At 46.2% G+C, this 21,640-nt stretch overlaps 2 protein-coding genes across 3 annotated transcripts in view; both read left to right on the top strand.

The window, feature by feature from the left end:
* Window positions 1–16,776, top strand: part of LOC125556789 (WSC domain-containing protein ARB_07867-like) — a 35,203-nt gene extending 18,427 nt beyond the window's left edge. For both annotated transcript variants that reach the window (XM_048729798.1, XM_048729799.1), the window contains exons 8-10: window positions 13,663–13,826; window positions 14,154–14,442; window positions 16,546–16,776. In XM_048729798.1, coding sequence (XP_048585755.1) covers window positions 13,663–13,826; window positions 14,154–14,442; window positions 16,546–16,567 — 475 coding nt within the window. In that variant the 3' untranslated portion in view covers window positions 16,568–16,776. The remainder of the gene's footprint in view (window positions 1–13,662; window positions 13,827–14,153; window positions 14,443–16,545) is intronic.
* Window positions 16,777–18,082: 1,306 nt separating this feature from the next.
* Window positions 18,083–21,640, top strand: LOC116606612 (transposon Tf2-1 polyprotein). Its single transcript, XM_048729793.1, has 2 exons — window positions 18,083–21,284; window positions 21,508–21,640. The coding sequence occupies exons 1-2, from the start codon at window positions 18,332–18,334 to the stop codon at window positions 21,555–21,557; spliced, it is 3,003 nt and encodes a 1,000-aa protein (XP_048585750.1). The 5' UTR covers window positions 18,083–18,331; the 3' UTR covers window positions 21,558–21,640.

Here is a 21,640-nt window from a genome sequence, read left to right as displayed (position 1 = left end):
CTATAAGTACCACACACTAGAGACTTACCCATAAGTACCACCCACTAGAGACTGACCAATAAGTACCACCCACTAGAGACTGACCTATAAGTATCACCCACTAGACTGACCTATAAGTACCACCCACTAGAGACTGACCTATAAGTACCACCCACTAGATACTGACCTATAAGTACCACCCACTAGAGACTGACCCATAAGTACCACCCACTAGAGACTGACCTATAAGTATCACCCACTAGACTGACCCATAAGTACCACCCACTAGAGACTGACCTATAAGTATCACCCACTAGATACTGACCCATAAGTACCACCCACTAGAGACTGACCCATAAGTACCACCCACTAGAGACTGACCCATAAGTACTACCCACTAGAGACTTACCCATAAGTACCACCCACTAGAGACTGACCTATAAGTACCACCCACTAGAGACTGACCTATAAGTACCACCCACTAGAGACTGACCTATAAGTACCACCCACTAGATACTGACCCATAGGTACCACTCACTAGAGACTGACCTACAAGTACCACCCACTAGAGACTGGCCTAGAAGTACCACTCACTAAAGACTGACCCATAAGTACCACCCACTAGAGACTGAGCCATAAGTACCACCCACTAGAGACTGGCCCATAAGTATCACCCACTAGAGACTGGCCCATAAGAACCACCCACTAGAGATTGACCCATAAGTACCACCCACTAGAGACTGGCCCATAAGTACCACCCACTAGAGACTGACCCATAAGTATCACCCACTAGAGACTGGCCCATAAGTACCACCCACTAGAGACTGGCCCATAAGTACCACCCACTAGAGACTGACCCATAAGTATCACCCACTAGAGACTGGCCTATAAGTACCACCCACTAGAGACTGGCCCATAAGTACCACCCAATAGAGACTGACCCATAAGTATCACCCACTAGAGACTGGCCTATAAGTACCACCCACTAGAGACTGACCCATAAGTATCACCCACTAGAGACTGGCCCATAAGTACCACCCACTAGAGACTGGCCCATAAGTACCACCCACTAGAGACTGACCCATAAGTACTACCCATCAGAGACTGACCCATAAGTACCACCCACTAGAGAATGACACATAAGTACTACCCACTAGAGACTGACCCATAAGTATCACCCACTAGAGACTGGCCCATAAGTACCACCCACTAGACTGACTTATAAGTACCACCCACTAGAGACAGACCCATAAGTACCACCCACTAGAGACTGACCCATAAGTACCACCCACTAGAGACTGACCCATAAGTACCACCCACTAGAGACTGGCCAAAAAGTACCACCCACTAGACTGACTTATATGTACCACCCACTAGAGACTGACCTATTAGTACCACCCACTAGAGACTGACCCATAAGTACCACCCACTAGAGACTGGCCAATAAGTACCACCCACTAGAGACTGACCTATAAGTACCACCCACTAGAGACTGACCCATAAGTACCACCCACTAGAGACTGACCCATAAGTACCACCCATTAGAGACTGACCCATAAGTACCACCCACTAGAGACTGAGCCATAAGTACCACCCACTAGAGACTGACCCATAAGTACCACCCACTAGACTGACCTATAAGTACCACCCACAAGAGACTGGCCCATAAGTACCACCCACTAGAGACTGACCCAGAAGTACCACCCACTAGAGACTGATTCATAAGTACCACCCACTAGAGACTGGACCATAAGTACCACCCACAAGAGACTGGCCCATGTGTACCACCCACTAGACTGACCTATAAGTACCACCCACTAGACTGACCTATAATTACCACCCACTAGAGACTGACCTATAAGTACCACCCACTAGATATTGACCCATAAGTACCACCCACTAGATACTGACCCATAAGTACCACCCACTAGAGACTGACCTATAAGTACCACCCACTAGAGACTGACCTACAAGTACCACCCACTAGAGACTGGCCTATAAGTACCACCCACTAGAGACTGACCCATAAGTACCACCCACTAGAGACTGACCTATAAGTATCACCCACTAGACTGACCCATAAGTACCACCCACTAGAGACTGACCTATAAGTATCACCCACTAGATACTGACCCATAAGTACCACCCACTAGAGACTGACCCATAAGTACCACCCACTAGAGACTGACCCATAAGTACGACCCACTAGAGACTGACCCATAAGTACCACCCACTAGAGACTGACCTATAAGTACCACCCACTAGAGACTGACCTATAAGTACCACCCACTAGAGACTGACCTATAAGTACCACCCACTAGATACTGACCCATAGGTACCACTCACTAGAGACTGACCTACAAGTACCACCCACTAGAGACTGGCCTATAAGTACCACCCACTAAAGACTGACCCATAAGTACCACCCACTAGAGACTGAGCCATAAGTACCACCCACTAGAGACTGGCCCATAAGTATCACCCACTAGAGACTGGCCCATAAGAACCACCCACTAGAGATTGACCCATAAGTACCACCCACTAGAGACTGGCCCATAAGTACCACCCACTAGAGACTGACCCATAAGTATCACCCACTAGAGACTGGCCCATAAGTACCACCCACTAGAGACTGGCCCATAAGTACCACCCACTAGAGACTGACCCATAAGTATCACCCACTAGAGACTGGCCTATAAGTACCACCCACTAGAGACTGGCCCATAAGTACCACCCAATAGAGACTGACCCATAAGTATCACCCACTAGAGACTGGCCTATAAGTACCACCCACTAGAGACTGACCCATAAGTATCACCCACTAGAGACTGGCCCATAAGTACCACCCACTAGAGACTGGCCCATAAGTACCACCCACTAGAGACTGACCCATAAGTACTACCCACTAGAGACTGACCCATAAGTACCACCCACTAGAGAATGACACATAAGTACTACCCACTAGAGACTGACCCATAAGTATCACCCACTAGAGACTGGCCCATATGTACCACCCACTAGACTGACTTATAAGTACCACCCACTAGAGACTGACCCATAAGTACCACCCACTAGAGACTGACCCATAAGTACCACCCACTAGAGACTGGCCAAAAAGTACCACCAACTAGAGACTGACCCATAAGTACCACCCACTAGAGACTGACCCATAAGTACCACCCACTAGAGACTGGCCCATAAGTACCACCCACTAGAGACTGACCCATAAGTATCACCCACTAGAGACTGGCCCATAAGTACCACCCACTAGAGACTGGCCCATAAGTACCACCCACTAAAGACTGACCCATAAGTATCACCCACTAGAGACTGGCCTATAAGTACCACCCACTAGAGACTGGCCCATAAGTACCACCCACTAGAGACTGACCCATAAGTATCACCTACTAGAGACTGGCCTACAAGTATCACCCACTAGAGACTGACCCATAAGTACCACCCACTAGAGACTGACCCATAAGTACCACCCACTAGAGACTGACCCATAAGTACCACCCACTAGAGACTGACCCATAAGTATCATCCACTAGAGACTGACCTATAAGTACCACCCACTAGAGACTGACCTATAAGTACCACCCACTAGAGACTGACCCATAAGTACCACCCACTAGAGACTGGCCCATAAGTACCACCCACTAGAGACTGACCTATAAGTACCACCCAATAGAGACTGACCTATAAGTACCACCCACTAGACTGACCTATAAGTACCACCCACTAGAGACTGACCCATAAGTACCACCCACTATAGACTGACCCATAAGTACCACCCACTAGAGACTGACCAATAAGTACCACCCACTAGAGACTGGCCCATAAGTACCACCCACTAGAGACTGGCCTATAAGTACCACCCACTAGAGACTGGCCTATAAGTACCACCCACTAGAGACTGGCCCATAAGTACCACCCACTAGAGACTGGCCCATAAGTACCACCCACTATAGACTGACCTATAAGTATCACCCACTAGACTGACCTATAAGTACCACCCACTAGAGACTGACCTATAAGTACCACCCACTAGATACTGACCTATAAGTACCACCCACTAGAGACTGGCCCATAAGTACCACCCACTAGAGACTGACCCATAAGTACCACCCACTAGAGACTGACCCATAAATACCACCCACTAGAGAATGACACATAAGTACCACCCACTAGAGACTGACCCATAAGTATCACCCACTAGAGACTGGCCCATAAGTACCACCCACTAGACTGACTTTTAAGTACCACCCACTAGAGACTGACCCATAAGTACCACCCACTAGAGACTGACCCATAAGTACCACCCACTAGAGACTGGCCGAAAAGTACCACCCACTAGACTGACTTATAAGTACAACAAACTAGAGACTGACCTATTAGTACCACCCACTAGAGACTGACCCATAAGTACCACCCACTAGAGACTGGCCAATGACTACCACCCACTAGAGACTGACCTATAAGTACCACCCACTAGAGACTGGCCCATAAGTACCACCCAAAAGTACCACCCACTAGACTGACTTATAAGTACCACCCACTAGAGACTGACCCATAAGTACCACCCACTAGAGACTGACCCATAAGTACCACCCACTAGAGACTGGCCAAAAAGTACCACCCACTAGACTGACTTATAAGTACCACCCACTAGAGACTGACCTATTAGTACCACCCACTAGAGACTGACCCATAAGTACCACCCACTAGAGACTGGCCAATAAGTACCACCCACTAGAGACTGACCTATAAGTACCACCCACTAGAGACTGACCCATAAGTACCACCCACTAGAGACTGACCCATAAGTACCACCCACTAGAGACTGACCCATAAGTACCACCCACTAGAGACTGAGCCATACGTACCACCCACTAGAGACTGACCCATAAGTACCACCCACTAGACTGACCTATAAGTACCACCCACTAGAGACTGGCCCATAAGTACCACCCACTAGAGACTGACCCAGAAGTACCACCCACTAGAGACTGACTCATAAGTACCACCCACTAGAGACTGACCCATAAGTACCACCCACTAGAGACTGGCCCATGAGTACCACCCACTAGAGACTGGCCGAAAAGTACCACCCACTAGACTGACTTATAAGTACCACCCACTAGAGACTGACCTATTAGTACCACCCACTAGAGACTGACCCATAAGTACCACCCACTAGAGACTGGCCATAAAGTACCACCCACTAGAGACTGACCTATAAGTACCACCCACTAGAGACTGGCCAAAAAGTACCACCCACTAGACTGACTTATAAGTACCACCCACTAGAGACTGACCTATTAGTACCACCCACTAGAGACTGACCCATAAGTACCACCCACTAGAGACTGGCCAATAAGTACCACCCACTAGAGACTGACCTATAAGTACCACCCACTAGAGACTGACCCATAAGTACCACCCACTAGAGACTGACCCATAAGTACCACCCACTAGAGACTGACCCATAAGTACCACCCACTAGAGACTGACCCAGAAGTACCACCCACTAGAGACTGACTTATAATTACCACCCACTAGAGACTGACCCATAAGTACCACCCACTAGAGACTGGCCCATGAGTACCACCCACTAGAGACTGGCCGAAAAGTACCACCCACTAGACTGACTTATAAGTACCACCCACTAGAGACTGACCTATTAGTACCACCCACTAGAGACTGACCCATAAGTACCACCCACTAGAGACTGGCCAATAAGTACCACCCACTAGAGACTGACCAAAAAGTACCACCCACTAGACTGACTTATAAGTACCACCCACTAGAGACTGACCTATTAGTACCACCCACTAGAGACTGACCCATAAGTACCACCCACTAGAGACTGACCCATAAGTACCACCCACTAGAGACTGGCCAAAAAGTACCACCAACTAGAGACTGACCCATAAGTACCACCCACTAGAGACTGACCCATAAGTACCACCCACTAGAGACTGGCCCATAAGTACCACCCACTAGAGACTGACCCATAAGTACCACCCACTAGAGACTGGCCCATAAGTACCACCCACTAGAGACTGGCCCATAAGTACCACCCACTAGAGACTGACCCATAAGTATCACCCACTAGAGACTGGCCTATAAGTACCACCCACTAGAGACTGGCCCATAAGTACCACCCACTAGAGACTGGCCAATAAGTACCACCCACTAGAGACTGACCCATAAGTATCACCCACTAGAGACTGGCCCATATGTACCACCCACTAGACTGACTTATAAGTACCACCCACTAGAGACTGACCCATAAGTACCACCCACTAGAGACTGACCCATAAGTACCACCCACTAGAGACTGACCCATAAGTACCACCCACTAGAGACTGGCCAAAAAGTACCACCAACTAGAGACTGACCCATAAGTACCACCCACTAGAGACTGACCCATAAGTACCACCCACTAGAGACTGGCCCATAAGTACCACCCACTAGAGACTGACCCATAAGTATCACCCACTAGAGACTGGCCCATAAGTACCACCCACTAGAGACTGGCCCATAAGTACCACCCACTAGAGACTGACCCATAAGTATCACCCACTAGAGACTGGCCTATAAGTACCACCCACTAGAGACTGGCCCATAAGTACCACCCACTAGAGACTGACCCATAAGTATCACCCACTAGAGACTGGCCTACAAGTATCACCCACTAGAGACTGACCCATAAGTACCACCCACTAGAGACTGACCCATAAGTACCACCCACTAGAGACTGACCCATAAGTACCACCCACTAGAGACTGACCCATAAGTATCATCCACTAGAGACTGACCTATAAGTACCACCCACTAGAGACCGACCTATAAGTACCACCCACTAGAGACTGACCCATAAGTACCACCCACTAGAGACTGGCCCATAAGTACCACCCACTAGAGACTGACCTATAAGTACCACCCAATAGAGACTGACCTATAAGTACCACCCACTAGACTGACCTATAAGTACCACCCACTAGAGACTGACCCATAAGTACCACCCACTATAGACTAACCCATAAGTACCACCCACTAGAGACTGACCAATAAGTACCACCCACTAGAGACTGGCCCATAAGTACCACCCACTAGAGACTGGCCTATAAGTACCACCCACTAGAGACTGGCCTATAAGTACCACCCACTAGAGACTGGCCCATAAGTACCACCCACTAGAGACTGGCCCATAAGTACCACCCACTATAGACTGACCTATAAGTATCACCCACTAGACTGACCTATAAGTACCACCCACTAGAGACTGACCTATAAGTACCACCCACTAGATACTGACCTATAAGTACCACCCACTAGAGACTGGCCCATAAGTACCACCCACTAGAGACTGACCCATAAGTACCACCCACTAGAGACTGACCCATAAGTACCACCCACTAGAGAATGACACATAAGTACCACCCACTAGAGACTGACCCATAAGTATCACCCACTAGAGACTGGCCCATAAGTACCACCCACTAGACTGACTTTTAAGTACCACCCACTAGAGACTGACCCATAAGTACCACCCACTAGAGACTGACCCATAAGTACCACCCACTAGAGACTGGCCGAAAAGTACCACCCACTAGACTGACTTATAAGTACAACAAACTAGAGACTGACCTATTAGTACCACCCACTAGAGACTGACCCATAAGTACCACCCACTAGAGACTGGCCAATGACTACCACCCACTAGAGACTGACCTATAAGTACCACCCACTAGAGACTGGCCCATAAGTACCACCCAAAAGTACCACCCACTAGACTGACTTATAAGTACCACCCACTAGAGACTGACCCATAAGTACCACCCACTAGAGACTGACCCATAAGTACCACCCACTAGAGACTGGCCAAAAAGTACCACCCACTAGACTGACTTATAAAAACCACCCACTAGAGACTGACCTATTAGTACCACCCACTAGAGACTGACCCATAAGTACCACCCACTAGAGACTGGCTAATAAGTACCACCCACTAGAGACTGACCTATAAGTACCACCCACTAGAGACTGACCCATAAGTACCACCCACTAGAGACTGACCCATAAGTACCACCCACTAGAGACTGACCCATAAGTACCACCCACTAGAGACTGAGCCATACGTACCACCCACTAGAGACTGACCCATAAGTACCACCCACTAGACTGACCTATAAGTACCACCCACTAGAGACTGGCCCATAAGTACCACCCACTAGAGACTGACCCAGAAGTACCACCCACTAGAGACTGACTCATAAGTACCACCCACTAGAGACTGACCCATAAGTACCACCCACTAGAGACTGGCCCATGAGTACCACCCACTAGAGACTGGCCGAAAAGTACCACCCACTAGACTGACTTATAAGTACCACCCACTAGAGACTGACCTATTAGTACCACCCACTAGAGACTGACCCATAAGTACCACCCACTAGAGACTGGCCAATAAGTACCACCCACTAGAGACTGACCTATAAGTACCACCCACTAGAGACTGGCCAAAAAGTACCACCCACTAGACTGACTTATAAGTACCACCCACTAGAGACTGACCTATTAGTACCACCCACTAGAGACTGACCCATAAGTACCACCCACTAGAGACTGGCCAATAAGTACCACCCACTAGAGACTGACCTATAAGTACCACCCACTAGAGACTGACCCATAAGTACCACCCACTAGAGACTGACCAATAAGTACCACCCACTAGAGACTGACCTATAAGTACCACCCACTAGAGACTGGCCAAAAAGTACCACCCACTAGACTGACCCATAAGTATCACCCACTAGAGACTGGCCCATAAGTACCACCCACTAGAGACTGGCCCATAAGTACCACCCACTAGAGACTGACCCATAAGTATCACCCACTAGAGACTGGCCTATAAGTACCACCCACTAGAGACTGGCCCATAAGTACCACCCACTAGAGACTGACCCATAAGTATCACCCACTAGAGACTGGCCTACAAGTATCACCCACTAGAGACTGACCCATAAGTACCACCCACTAGAGACTGACCCATAAGTACCACCCACTAGAGACTGACCCATAAGTACCACCCACTAGAGACTGACCCATAAGTATCATCCACTAGAGACTGACCTATAAGTACCACCCACTAGAGACTGACCTATAAGTACCACCCACTAGAGACTGACCCATAAGTACCACCCACTAGAGACTGGCCCATAAGTACCACCCACTAGAGACTGACCTATAAGTACCACCCAATAGAGACTGACCTATAAGTACCACCCACTAGACTGACCTATAAGTACCACCCACTAGAGACTGACCCATAAGTACCACCCACTATAGACTGACCCATAAGTACCACCCACTAGAGACTGACCAATAAGTACCACCCACTAGAGACTGGCCCATAAGTACCACCCACTAGAGACTGGCCTATAAGTACCACCCACTAGAGACTGGCCTATAAGTACCACCCACTAGAGACTGGCCCATAAGTACCACCCACTAGAGACTGGCCCATAAGTACCACCCACTATAGACTGACCTATAAGTATCACCCACTAGACTGACCTATAAGTACCACCCACTAGAGACTGACCTATAAGTACCACCCACTAGATACTGACCTATAAGTACCACCCACTAGAGACTGGCCCATAAGTACCACCCACTAGAGACTGACCCATAAGTACCACCCACTAGAGACTGACCCATAAGTACCACCCACTAGAGAATGACACATAAGTACCACCCACTAGAGACTGACCCATAAGTATCACCCACTAGAGACTGGCCCATAAGTACCACCCACTAGACTGACTTTTAAGTACCACCCACTAGAGACTGACCCATAAGTACCACCCACTAGAGACTGACCCATAAGTACCACCCACTAGAGACTGGCCGAAAAGTACCACCCACTAGACTGACTTATAAGTACAACAAACTAGAGACTGACCTATTAGTACCACCCACTAGAGACTGACCCATAAGTACCACCCACTAGAGACTGGCCAATGACTACCACCCACTAGAGACTGACCTATAAGTACCACCCACTAGAGACTGGCCCATAAGTACCACCCAAAAGTACCACCCACTAGACTGACTTATAAGTACCACCCACTAGAGACTGACCCATAAGTACCACCCACTAGAGACTGACCCATAAGTACCACCCACTAGAGACTGGCCAAAAAGTACCACCCACTAGACTGACTTATAAGTACCACCCACTAGAGACTGACCTATTAGTACCACCCACTAGAGACTGACCCATAAGTACCACCCACTAGAGACTGGCCAATAAGTACCACCCACTAGAGACTGACCTATAAGTACCACCCACTAGAGACTGACCCATAAGTACCACCCACTAGAGACTGACCCATAAGTACCACCCACTAGAGACTGACCCATAAGTACCACCCACTAGAGACTGAGCCATACGTACCACCCACTAGAGACTGACCCATAAGTACCACCCACTAGACTGACCTATAAGTACCACCCACTAGAGACTGGCCCATAAGTACCACCCACTAGAGACTGACCCAGAAGTACCACCCACTAGAGACTGACTCATAAGTACCACCCACTAGAGACTGACCCATAAGTACCACCCACTAGAGACTGGCCCATGAGTACTACCCACTAGAGACTGGCCGAAAAGTACCACCCACTAGACTGACTTATAAGTACCACCCACTAGAGACTGACCTATTAGTACCACCCACTAGAGACTGACCCATAAGTACCACCCACTAGAGACTGGCCAATAAGTACCACCCACTAGAGACTGACCTATAAGTACCACCCACTAGAGACTGGCCAAAAAGTACCACCCACTAGACTGACTTATAAGTACCACCCACTAGAGACTGACCTATTAGTACCACCCACTAGAGACTGACCCATAAGTACCACCCACTAGAGACTGGCCAATAAGTACCACCCACTAGAGACTGACCTATAAGTACCACCCACTAGAGACTGACCCATAAGTACCACCCACTAGAGACTGACCCATAAGTACCACCCACTAGAGACTGACCCATAAGTACCACCCACTAAAGACTGACCCAGAAGTACCACCCACTAGAGACTGACTTATAATTACCACCCACTAGAGACTGACCCATAAGTACCACCCACTAGAGACTGGCCCATGAGTACCACCCACTAGAGACTGGCCGAAAAGTACCACCCACTAGACTGACTTATAAGTACCACCCACTAGAGACTGACCTATTAGTACCACCCACTAGAGACTGACCCATAAGTACCACCCACTAGAGACTGGCCAATAAGTACCACCCACTAGAGACTGACCTATAAGTACCACCCACTAGAGACTGGCCAAAAAGTACCACCCACTAGACTGACTTATAAGTACCACCCACTAGAGACTGACCTATTAGTACCACCCACTAGAGACTGACCCATAAGTACCACCCACTAGAGACTGGCCAATAAGTACCACCCACTAGAGACTGACCTATAAGTACCACCCACTAGAGACTGACCCATAAGTACCACCCACTAGAGACTGACCCATAAGTACCACCCACTAGAGACTGACCCATAAGTACCACCCACTAGAGACTGAGCCATAAGTACCACCCACTAGAGACTGGCCCATAAGTACCACCCACTAGACTGACTTATAATTACCACCCACTAGAGACTGACCCATAAGTACCACCCACTATAGACTGACCCATAAGTACCACCCACTAGAGACTGGCCGAAAAGTACCACCCACTAGACTGACTTATAAGTACCACCCACTAGAGACTGACCTATTAGTACCACCCACTAGAGACTGACCCATAAGTACCACCCACTAGAGACTGGCCAATAAGTACCACCCACTAGAGACTGACCTATAAGTACCACCCACTAGAGACTGGCCAAAAATTACCACCCACTAGACTGACTTATAAGTACCACCCACTAGAGACTGACCTATTAGTACCACCCACTAGAGACTGACCCATAAGTACCACCCACTAGAGACTGGCCAATAAGTACCACCCACTAGAGACTGACCTATAAGTACCACCCACTAGAGACTGACCCATAAGTACCACCCACTAGAGACTGACCCATAAGTACCACCCACTAGAGACTGACCCATAAGTACCACCCACTAGAGACTGAGCCATAAGTACCACCCACTAGAGACTGACCCATAAGTACCACCCACTAGACTGACCTATATGTACCACCCACTAGAGACTGGCCCATAAGTACCACGCACTAGAGACTGACCCAGAAGTACCACCCACTAGAGACTGACTCATAAGTACCACCCACTAGAGACTGACCCATAAGTACCACCCACTAGAGACTGGCCCATGAGTACCACCCACTAGACTGACCTATAAGTACCACCCACTAGACTGACCTATAAGTACCACCCACTAGAGACTGACCTATAAGTACCACCCACTAGATATTGACCCATAAGTACCACCCACTAGATACTGACCCATAAGTACCACCCACTAGAGACTGACCTATAAGTACCACCCACTAGAGACTGACCTACAAGTACCACCCACTAGAGACTGGCCTATAAGTACCACCCACTAGAGACTGACCCATAAGTACCACCCACTAGAGACTGACCTATAAGTACCACCCACTAGAGACTGGCCCATAAGTATCACCCACTAGAGACTGGCCCATAAGAACCACCCACTAGAGACTGACCCATAAGTACCACCCACTAGAGACTGGCCCATAAGTATCACCCACTAGAGACTGGCCCATAAGTACCACCCACTAGAGACTGGCCCATAAGTACCACCCACTAGAGACTGGCCCATAAGTACCACCCACTAGAGACTGACCCATAAGTATCACCCACTAGAGACTGGCCTATAAGTACCACCCACTAGAGACTGGCCCATAAGTACCACCCACTAGAGACTGACCCATAAGTATCACCCACTAGAGACTGGCCTATAAGTACCACCCACTAGAGACTGACCTATAAGTACCACCCACTAGAGACTGACCCATAAGTACCACCCACTAGAGACTGACCCATAAGTACCACCCACTAGAGACTGACCCATAAGTACCACCCACTAGAGACTGAGCCATAAGTACCACCCACTAGAGACTGACCCATAAGTACCACCCACTAGACTGACCTATATGTACCACCCACTAGAGACTGGCCCATAAGTACCACGCACTAGAGACTGACCCAGAAGTACCACCCACTAGAGACTGGCCGAAAAGTACCACCCACTAGACTGACTTATAAGTACCACCCACTAGAGACTGACCTATAAGTACCACCCACTAGAGACTGACCCATAAGTACCACCCACTAGACTGACCTATAAGTACCACCCACTAGAGACTGGCCCATAAGTACCACCCACTAGAGACTGACCCATAAGTACCACCCACTAGAGACTGACTCATAAGTACCACCCACTAGAGACTGACCCATAAGTACCACCCACTAGAGACTGGCCCATGAGTACCACCCACTAGACTGACCTATAAGTACCACCCACTAGACTGACCTATAAGTACCACCCACTAGGGACTGACCCATAAGTTCTACCTCCTTAGATACTGACCCGTTAGCACCAGACACTAGATAAAAATAAGTTTATATAAATATACTCTTATCCTGTATTCCAGGTGCCGTGTGAAGGGATTCCGCTATTGCGCACTTCAGATAAATGACCAGTGCTATTGTGGGAACAGTTATGGGAGATATGGAAAGGGAGATTGTACTCATCCTTGTGAGGGGAGCCCGGATTTAAAGTGTGGAGGGACCTGGCGAAACTCCGTCTATGCTGTTGGTTATCAACCCGCAAGTGTCCTCACAAAAGCGCGCTAGAATAATGTCAGGAATAATTACAAAGAAACGCGATGTTTATTTGTTATCCTTTTGGGAATATGTGTAATTTCCTCTATCCTATTCGCGTACTTTATAGAATCTACAAGTTATATAGTTGTCCTTCTATTGAATGCAAAAATTTAGTCAGAAGGTGGAGAACAGAAGTTTACTCTCGGGATCCAAAAATACAGAAGTCTACTTTGTTTTTGGCGATAACCGACATTTTTTCTATTGAGCTTAAAAGAATTAAATTAACCAGAAAAAAACTCTAAAATCTTATAACCAACAGAAGCTGAAGTAAAGCCCCCACTTCAACCAGGACACGAGTACATGTATACTAACCCACAAGGCAGTGCGCCCCTCACCAGAGACCACGTGATCTACACCGAGAAGTCTGTCCGTGACGTGAACACCTGCTCCCAATACTGCGAGCTCATGCCTGCCTGTCAATCAATCAACTTCAACCCTGTTAGCATGGTGTGTGAGATGAACAACGTGACGTCATCAGTTGTCGGTTCAGCTTCGAGAGAGAGCTTTAGTTACTGGGAACCTGCAAAATTCTATGTAATGGGATTACCGTAAGGCTCGGCGTTTATCTAATTTAAAATGAGGGGTTTTTTAACCAGTCTGCGCTCGGAGTTTTTAAACGCCAAGTAAGAAATCTCAGACTGGTGAGATGGGGGGATTTCATATCATACATTTTTTTTTTCTATTTAAAAGTTATCATTCGCTATTTTTCCCCGGTCATCACAGATTGCATTACCATCATAGATTTTAAAGCAATACCATATTCGGAAGTCCGTTTCAATGATTCTCCTGTTTTTCTAGAAGCTAAACGGTGTCTAGGTCTAGGTAGTGAGATTGTATGCGAACTTGCAATGACTCTTGCTTTTATTCGTGGCAGCCATTTTAATTAGGTCCCAGGAACCGTCGTTTCCACTGCCACAGGCATTTACGTGGTCTCGCCCCAGTCTCCCATAGACCATTTAACAAAGGCTATCATGTTTATAATGGTGCAACCCCCCTTACCCCATAATCAAACCAAAGTACAATGATTGGTCGCATTCTACATATTCAGCACTATCTAGGTAATGAGGATACTTGTTAATAGATTGACAACCCTGGAATACTTACAGCCCTAGCCAAAATAAGAAACCTTCGTCATACTGTATTTAACACTCATAAGAAGTAAGGGTTAAATACCGAGGGCGGAGGCAGTTTGCCGTATGACAGCCTGAGGGCGCAGCTGCTCCAGGAACGGACTCGATTCCCAAAGGTGGAGTTGAATTGCAAATTTTTCGTAGCTCGGAGTTTCAGTGTGAGCACGTTGCGAGAAAGGAGCTCACTGACAGCGATTTTCAAGAACTGTAATTGTCGACGACAAATGAACAAGCAGAATGAGTTAGTAGACGGCTCAGATAGCCACACCACAGCCTATCTTTGCTGGTGGAATAATTTTCCAAAATTGCACATATAATTTTGGCTTAACTTAATATTGAATTTCGATGGTTACAAATACAAATTCTGCTTTCATGACAATTAAATCGAAACATTGTTAATATTCAATCGTTCTTGTTATCACATTGTAAATCCGCGCAAAAAAATTGGTGTTTTTTGCTCAATATGATATTCCTTCATTAGTATTCACGGTTAATATCTAGGTTTTAACTTACTCCTCCTCATTAGTATTCTAGTTATTAACATATTTTATGAGTTCATATTAAACCCCACTTTTTCCCTGCTGATACATCAAGCCCTTCCCGTTCTTTAAGATTGTGTAGTTCCAGAAAATATCCATACCCCCTCCCCCCTATTGAGGGGATTTGAAATTCCGGGGGTATGTGTGGTGTCCGGAGCAAAATTCCGGGGGTCTGGTTTCTGAAACGCGAGTACATACATACATATTAAAGCGCCCCCCACCCCCCCCCCCCCCCCCCCCGGCATCCAAAATGGAAATTCCAGAGGGGTGTATGGTCATACCTCCGACCCGCTCAATGGGGGGTATGAATATTTTCTGGAACTACACATTGTTCATAGGTATTTTAGTAAAATAAAGGACTTGGAATAGGTGTCAATCATGTAATAAACTCTTTATTACCTTGAGCAAGATAAGGCCCATTACGATTTTACAGTTAAACACTGTTAAGTATATGGGAAGTAATAAACACGTGCCTTTTTAAAACATCTTATCAAAAATAATATATAACTATGCATTTATATTAAGAGTGTTACAGGACGGGTTGTCATATTGTTTTGGTAACTTGTCGTCTAGTATTTTATTTTCCTATCACGAAAACCGGAAGTTATTGAGTTTTGTTTATTTTTTAAGATCGTTTCCTTAGTCTAGATTTTAGCACGCCCGTGGACCCTCCGGTTCGATGACCTTTTGTTGCGTCTAAATCCAGGGAGTGTCCAGTTCCTTATACGTGGCAGAATCGTGGTTTCTTCTCTTCGTTTCAGACATTTTTTTGGCAAGCTAAACTCTTGAATGTTCTTCGAAACCACATGCCATTCTCACCCCTTGGTTTAGACATCATTTATTTTTATCGTTATTTCATTTGAAGATAAATGTTGTAGTCACGCGCTCTTTGAACATGCGCAGTTAAGTTTTAAAAGTTGCTTAATCATTAGTGTTATCTTAGAGTTACCTTGAATTAATTGATTATTTTGTTAATACGCAGGAACGAGAGACCAACTCTGTGATTTCCCACGCCCTCACGCTTTTGGCTGATTGGTTCGTTTTGCCGAATGTAACCAATTCTCCCCGTTCCTTCTTGAATATTTTTACATTTATTTCCTTTCATATGGGACCACCACATAGATTGCTGTCTGGTCCTAGCGTATTGTACTGTATGTTTTGTGGTTGCTGCTCTGCAGTTGCGACTATGAACAATTAAAGCTTGGAAATACCAGCCTCGTCTTCATCGTCGTCTTGAAGACCCCGACTAGTCCCCTAACAAGAGACGTAGAGGAAAGGTTTTATATGTTGGGGTTTCAAAGGGAAAGGTCAAAATTTATCTGTATTGAAAAGGATGACTCGTTTGTTAGACCCTATAATCTACCTGTTAAGTGACGAGGAAATGGTCTTGACCTATAATCTCTCGGTAGAGTAACGAGGAAATGGTCTTGACCTATAATCTCCCTGTAGAGTGACGAGGAAATGGTCTTGACCTATAATCTCCCTGTAGAGTGACGAGGAAATGGTCTTGACCTATAATCTCCCTGTAGAGTGACGAGGAAATGGTCTAGACCTATAATCTCCCTGTAGAGTGACGAGGAAATGGTCTTGACCTATAATCCCCCTGTAGTGTGACGAGGAAATGGTCTTGACCTATAATCTCCCTGTAGTGTGACGAGGAAATGGTCTTGACCTATAATCTCCCTGTAGAGTGACGAGGAAATTGTCTTGACCTATAATCTCACTGTAGAGTGACGAGGAAATGGTCTTGACCTATAATCTCCCTGTAGAGTGACGAGGAAATGGTCTTGACCTATAATCCCCCTGTAGAGTGACGAGGAAATGGTCTTGACCTATAATCTCCCTGTAGTGTGACAAGGAAATGGTCTTGACCTATAATCTCCTTGTAGAGTTACGAGGAAATGGTCTTGGCCTATATTCTCCCTGTAGTGTGACGAGGAAGTCTTGACATATAATCTCCCTGTGGGGTGACGAAGAAATGGTCTTGACCTATAATCTCCCTGTGGAGTGACGAGGGAATGGTCTTGACCTATAATCTCCCTGTAGAGTGACGAGGAAATGGTCTAGACCTATAATCTCCCTGTAGAGTGACGAGGAAATGGTCTTGACATATAATCTCCCTGTAGAGTGACGAGGGAATGGTCTTGACCTATAATCTCCCTGTAGAGTGACGAGGAAATGGTCTTGACCTATAATCTCCCTGTAGAGTGACGAGGAAATGGTCTTGACCTATAATCCCCCTGTAGAGTGACGAGGAAATGGTCTTGACCTATAATCTCCCTGTAGTGTGACAAGGAAATGGTCTTGACCTATAATCTCCTTGTAGAGTTACGAGGAAATGGTCTTGGCCTATATTCTCCCTGTAGTGTGACGAGGAAGTCTTGACATATAATCTCCCTGTGGGGTGACGAAGAAATGGTCTTGACCTATAATCTCCCTGTGGAGTGACGAGGGAATGGTCTTTGTTACAATATCTGGGTTCCCTGTGTTAAGAACAATAAAGTCCCGGATGTAGCCCTCCATCTTGGCTACAGAGCTAAACACTCGTGTTGTTGTCTTTCTCTGATCTTCTCGTGAGATTATCTACTGTAAACCCACATCTTGAAACATGGTGGCAGCGTGGTTAGCTAATTTATCTTGAACTCAACTGGAACTTCAAGTTGTGGGCTGTGTTTTGACGAATTTCCTTGCTAAATTCGCGTTCAAAACTCGCTCGACTCTCGACCTCAGACCACGTGGATTGAACCTACACTGCTCTGTACTCTGCCATGCCTGCTACTGGCGAATCTGAAGAGACTCCTCCAGCTCCTCCACCTGCAGCATCATCTTTTCAGCCGGGTTATGCCTTTAAACCGCCTGAGCCCGTGAAATTGGCAAAGAATGGAGTTGAAAGTTGGAAAATATGGAAACAGCTGTGGCAGCATTATTGTATCGTCTCTAACGCCGATTCACACTCGCCTCAATTCAAGAAATCTCTCTTGATCTCTACCATGGGAATAGAAGCTTTACAAATCTACAATGGCTGTGACCCTGTAGAAACTGACACTGCTAAAGATATACTAACCAAACTTGATGCTCACATACTTGGTGAAACCAACGAGACCTTCGAGAGGTACAAGTTCAACACTCGAGTCCAGAAACCTGATGAGAGTATTGACAGCTATGTTGCAAGCCTGAAGACATTGGCCGAGACTTGCAATTTCTGTGAGTGCTTGAAAACTTCCTTACTGAGGGATAGAGTGGTACTTGGTGTGAAAGATGATCATACCAGAAAGCGTCTGCTGCAAGAAGGAAAACTCACTCTACAGAAAGCACTTGACATTTGTCACAGTTATGAGAAAACGTCTGATCAACTGAAGATTATTTCTGGAAAGGAAGAGGAGGTACACCGATTGAATATAAACAAGCAAAAAACAAAAGGAGCTTCACATGGTCAAAGGAACAAGCCAGTCGGTAATGGTAAACCTGGAGGCACGAATCCTCGTCAAGCTGCTAAATGCAAATTTTGTGGCTATTCTCACACTCTAAAGAAGGAATTCTGCAAAGCTTGGGGGAAGAGATGCAATAATTGCAAGGCTCCCAACCATTTCTCGAGTTGCTGTCCAAGTTTGGGAGGCAAGAAACAAGTCCATACTGTTGGTGACGGATCTGACTCCGATTCCTCTGCTGAAATGGTATGCCCAGTCATATCTGAGTCAATTAACTCTGTCTCTAGTGGTCCCTTATATGCTGAGATGTGTCTAAAAGATGGACGGAGAGTCAAATTCCAGGTTGATTGCGGTGCCACAGTCAATGTTATAAATCAGAAATATGTGCCGCAAAACACTCAACTACAAGAATCGAAAAATACACTGAGCATGTACAACAAAACTACTCTTAAACCAGTGGGAAAGTGTCGGATTATCACTATAAATCTGACTACGAAGAAGAAGTATAATGTCATGTTTGAAGTTGTGAAAGAGGATTTAACACCCTTGCTTAGCAGAAAGGCAGCGGAACAGATGAAGCTCATCACGGTCAACTATGATAACTTCAAGCAGGTCCATGTAGTCGCTGATGGATTCACAGAATTAGTGACTGAATACAAAGCTGTATTTGACGACACTGCTGTAGGATGTTTCTCAGGAAAAGTAAATCTCAAGGTTGATGGCAATGCCGTGCCTACTCAAAGTCCACCACGACGAGTACCTATCAGTGTTAAACCTGCACTTGAAAAAGAGTTACACAACCTTGTCAAGCTTGGAGTCCTGAAGCCTGTAACTGAGCCAACTCAATGGTGCTCACAGATCTCTATACAGAAGAAGAAGAATGACCAGCTCAGGATCTGTCTTGACCCAAGAGTCTTGAATGAAGCTCTTCAGAGGGAAATATACCCTCTCCCGACAATTGATGATATCCTGCCTGAGCTCGCCAATGCTAAGCTGTTCAGTAAGTTTGATCTTGCTCATGGTTACTGGCACTGTGAACTTGATGAAGAGAGTAGTTACATGACCACATTCATCACTGTGAATGGCAGATTTCGTTGGTGTCGTCTCCCATTTGGTCTCAAAGTCAGTTCTGAGATATTCCAGCGTAAGCTCATGGAGAGTCTATCAGGTCTTCGTGGAGTGGTCTGTGTGGCTGATGACATTCTAGTTTATGGACATTCTGAGGGTGACCATGATGAGAAATTGAGATATCTACTTGATGTTTGTGCTAGAAATAACATTAAGCTGAATCACCAGAAGAGTGTGTTCAAGACCACTGAAGTTGAGTTCCTTGGTCACGTCGTGACAAGTGAGGGTCTAAAACCTGATATGAAGAAAGTCGAAGCCATTCTTAAAATGGAAAACCCCACTGATGTTGAGGGAGCTCGACGTGTCCAGGGAATGGTAACTTATCTCGCAAAGTTCCTTCCACAACTCTCCACGGTAATGGATCCTATTCGTCGACTCACTAGACAAGATGTGGAATGGGAATGGAGTGAGGAACAGGATCATGCGATGAAAGAAATAAAGAGACTAGTGACTACAGCTCCTGTACTTGCTTATTATGATCCTGACAAAGAACTTGTGATTCAATGTGATGCCTCGAGCACTGGTTTAGGCACTGTTTTACTACAAGAAGGAAAGCCGCTGTGTTATGCCAGTCGTGCCCTTACTGCTACGGAATGCGGGTACGCGCAAATTGAGAAAGAGTGCCTGGCAATTGTGTTCTCGCTGGAACGTTTCCACCAATATACGTTTGGACGGAAAACCATTGTGCATAGTGATCATAAACCACTGGAAATGATTGTACGCAAGCCACTGCACAAGTCCCCAAAGCGTCTTCAAGGTATGATGCTTAGACTTATACAGTATGACATTGAAGTTGTATATAAGAAGGGCAAGGAGATGTACATAGCTGATACTTTATCTCGTGCATACTTGCCTGATGATACTGAACACAAGGATAGTTTTGCTAAGATTAATGCTGTTGGTCACCTAAGAATTAGAGAAGAAAGGCTTAGACAGCTAAAGAAAGCCACTGAAATGGATGATACTCTGCAAACTCTGAAATCAGTCATTCTTAAAGGATGGCCAGACTCGAGACAGGAACTGCCTACTCAGGTTACACCATACTTTTCATATAGAGATGAACTGACCTTACATGATGGATTGATCTTCAAGGGAGAACGAGTCATCGTTCCTGAGAGCATGCGTAAGGAGATCAAAGACCATCTCCACATATCACATCTTGGAGGTGAGAGTATGTTAAGACGTGCACGTGAATGCATATTTTGGCCTGGTATGTCTGCAGAAATCAAACAGCTAGCAAGTGTTTGTGATGCCTGTCAAACATTTGCTAAAGCTCAACAGAAAGAAACACTCATAACTATAGAAGCTAAAGCACCATGGGAAATTGTTGGTGTTGATTTATTCTCATGGAACAACAAAGACTACCTACTAACAATTGACTATTTTAGTGGATACTGGGAAGTTGACCTTCTTAAGAAAACTGACTCCCCTGCAGTGATTAGGAAACTGAAACAACACTTCTCAAGATATGGTGTTCCTGTACAACTAGTCAGTGATGGAGGACCTCAGTTTGATGCCAAA

The sequence above is a fragment of the Nematostella vectensis genome, chromosome 7, assembly GCF_932526225.1.
Source record: "Nematostella vectensis chromosome 7, jaNemVect1.1, whole genome shotgun sequence".
Taxonomy (NCBI): domain Eukaryota; kingdom Metazoa; phylum Cnidaria; class Anthozoa; order Actiniaria; family Edwardsiidae; genus Nematostella; species Nematostella vectensis.
The sequence above is the reverse complement of the archived record's forward strand: the minus strand, read 5'-3'. Positions and strand labels throughout refer to the sequence as shown.

What these genes read in the sequence shown, in the direction of transcription:
- LOC116606612 (XM_048729793.1), top strand. Translation starts at nt 18,332, where the DNA reads ATGCCTGCTACTGGCGAATCTGAAGAGACTCCTCCAGCTCCTCCACCT. An exon ending in CCACATATCACATCTTGGAG is followed by an intron (nt 21,285 to 21,507) that starts GTGAGAGTATGT and finishes TGACTATTTTAG; the next exon opens with TGGATACTGGGAAGTTGACC.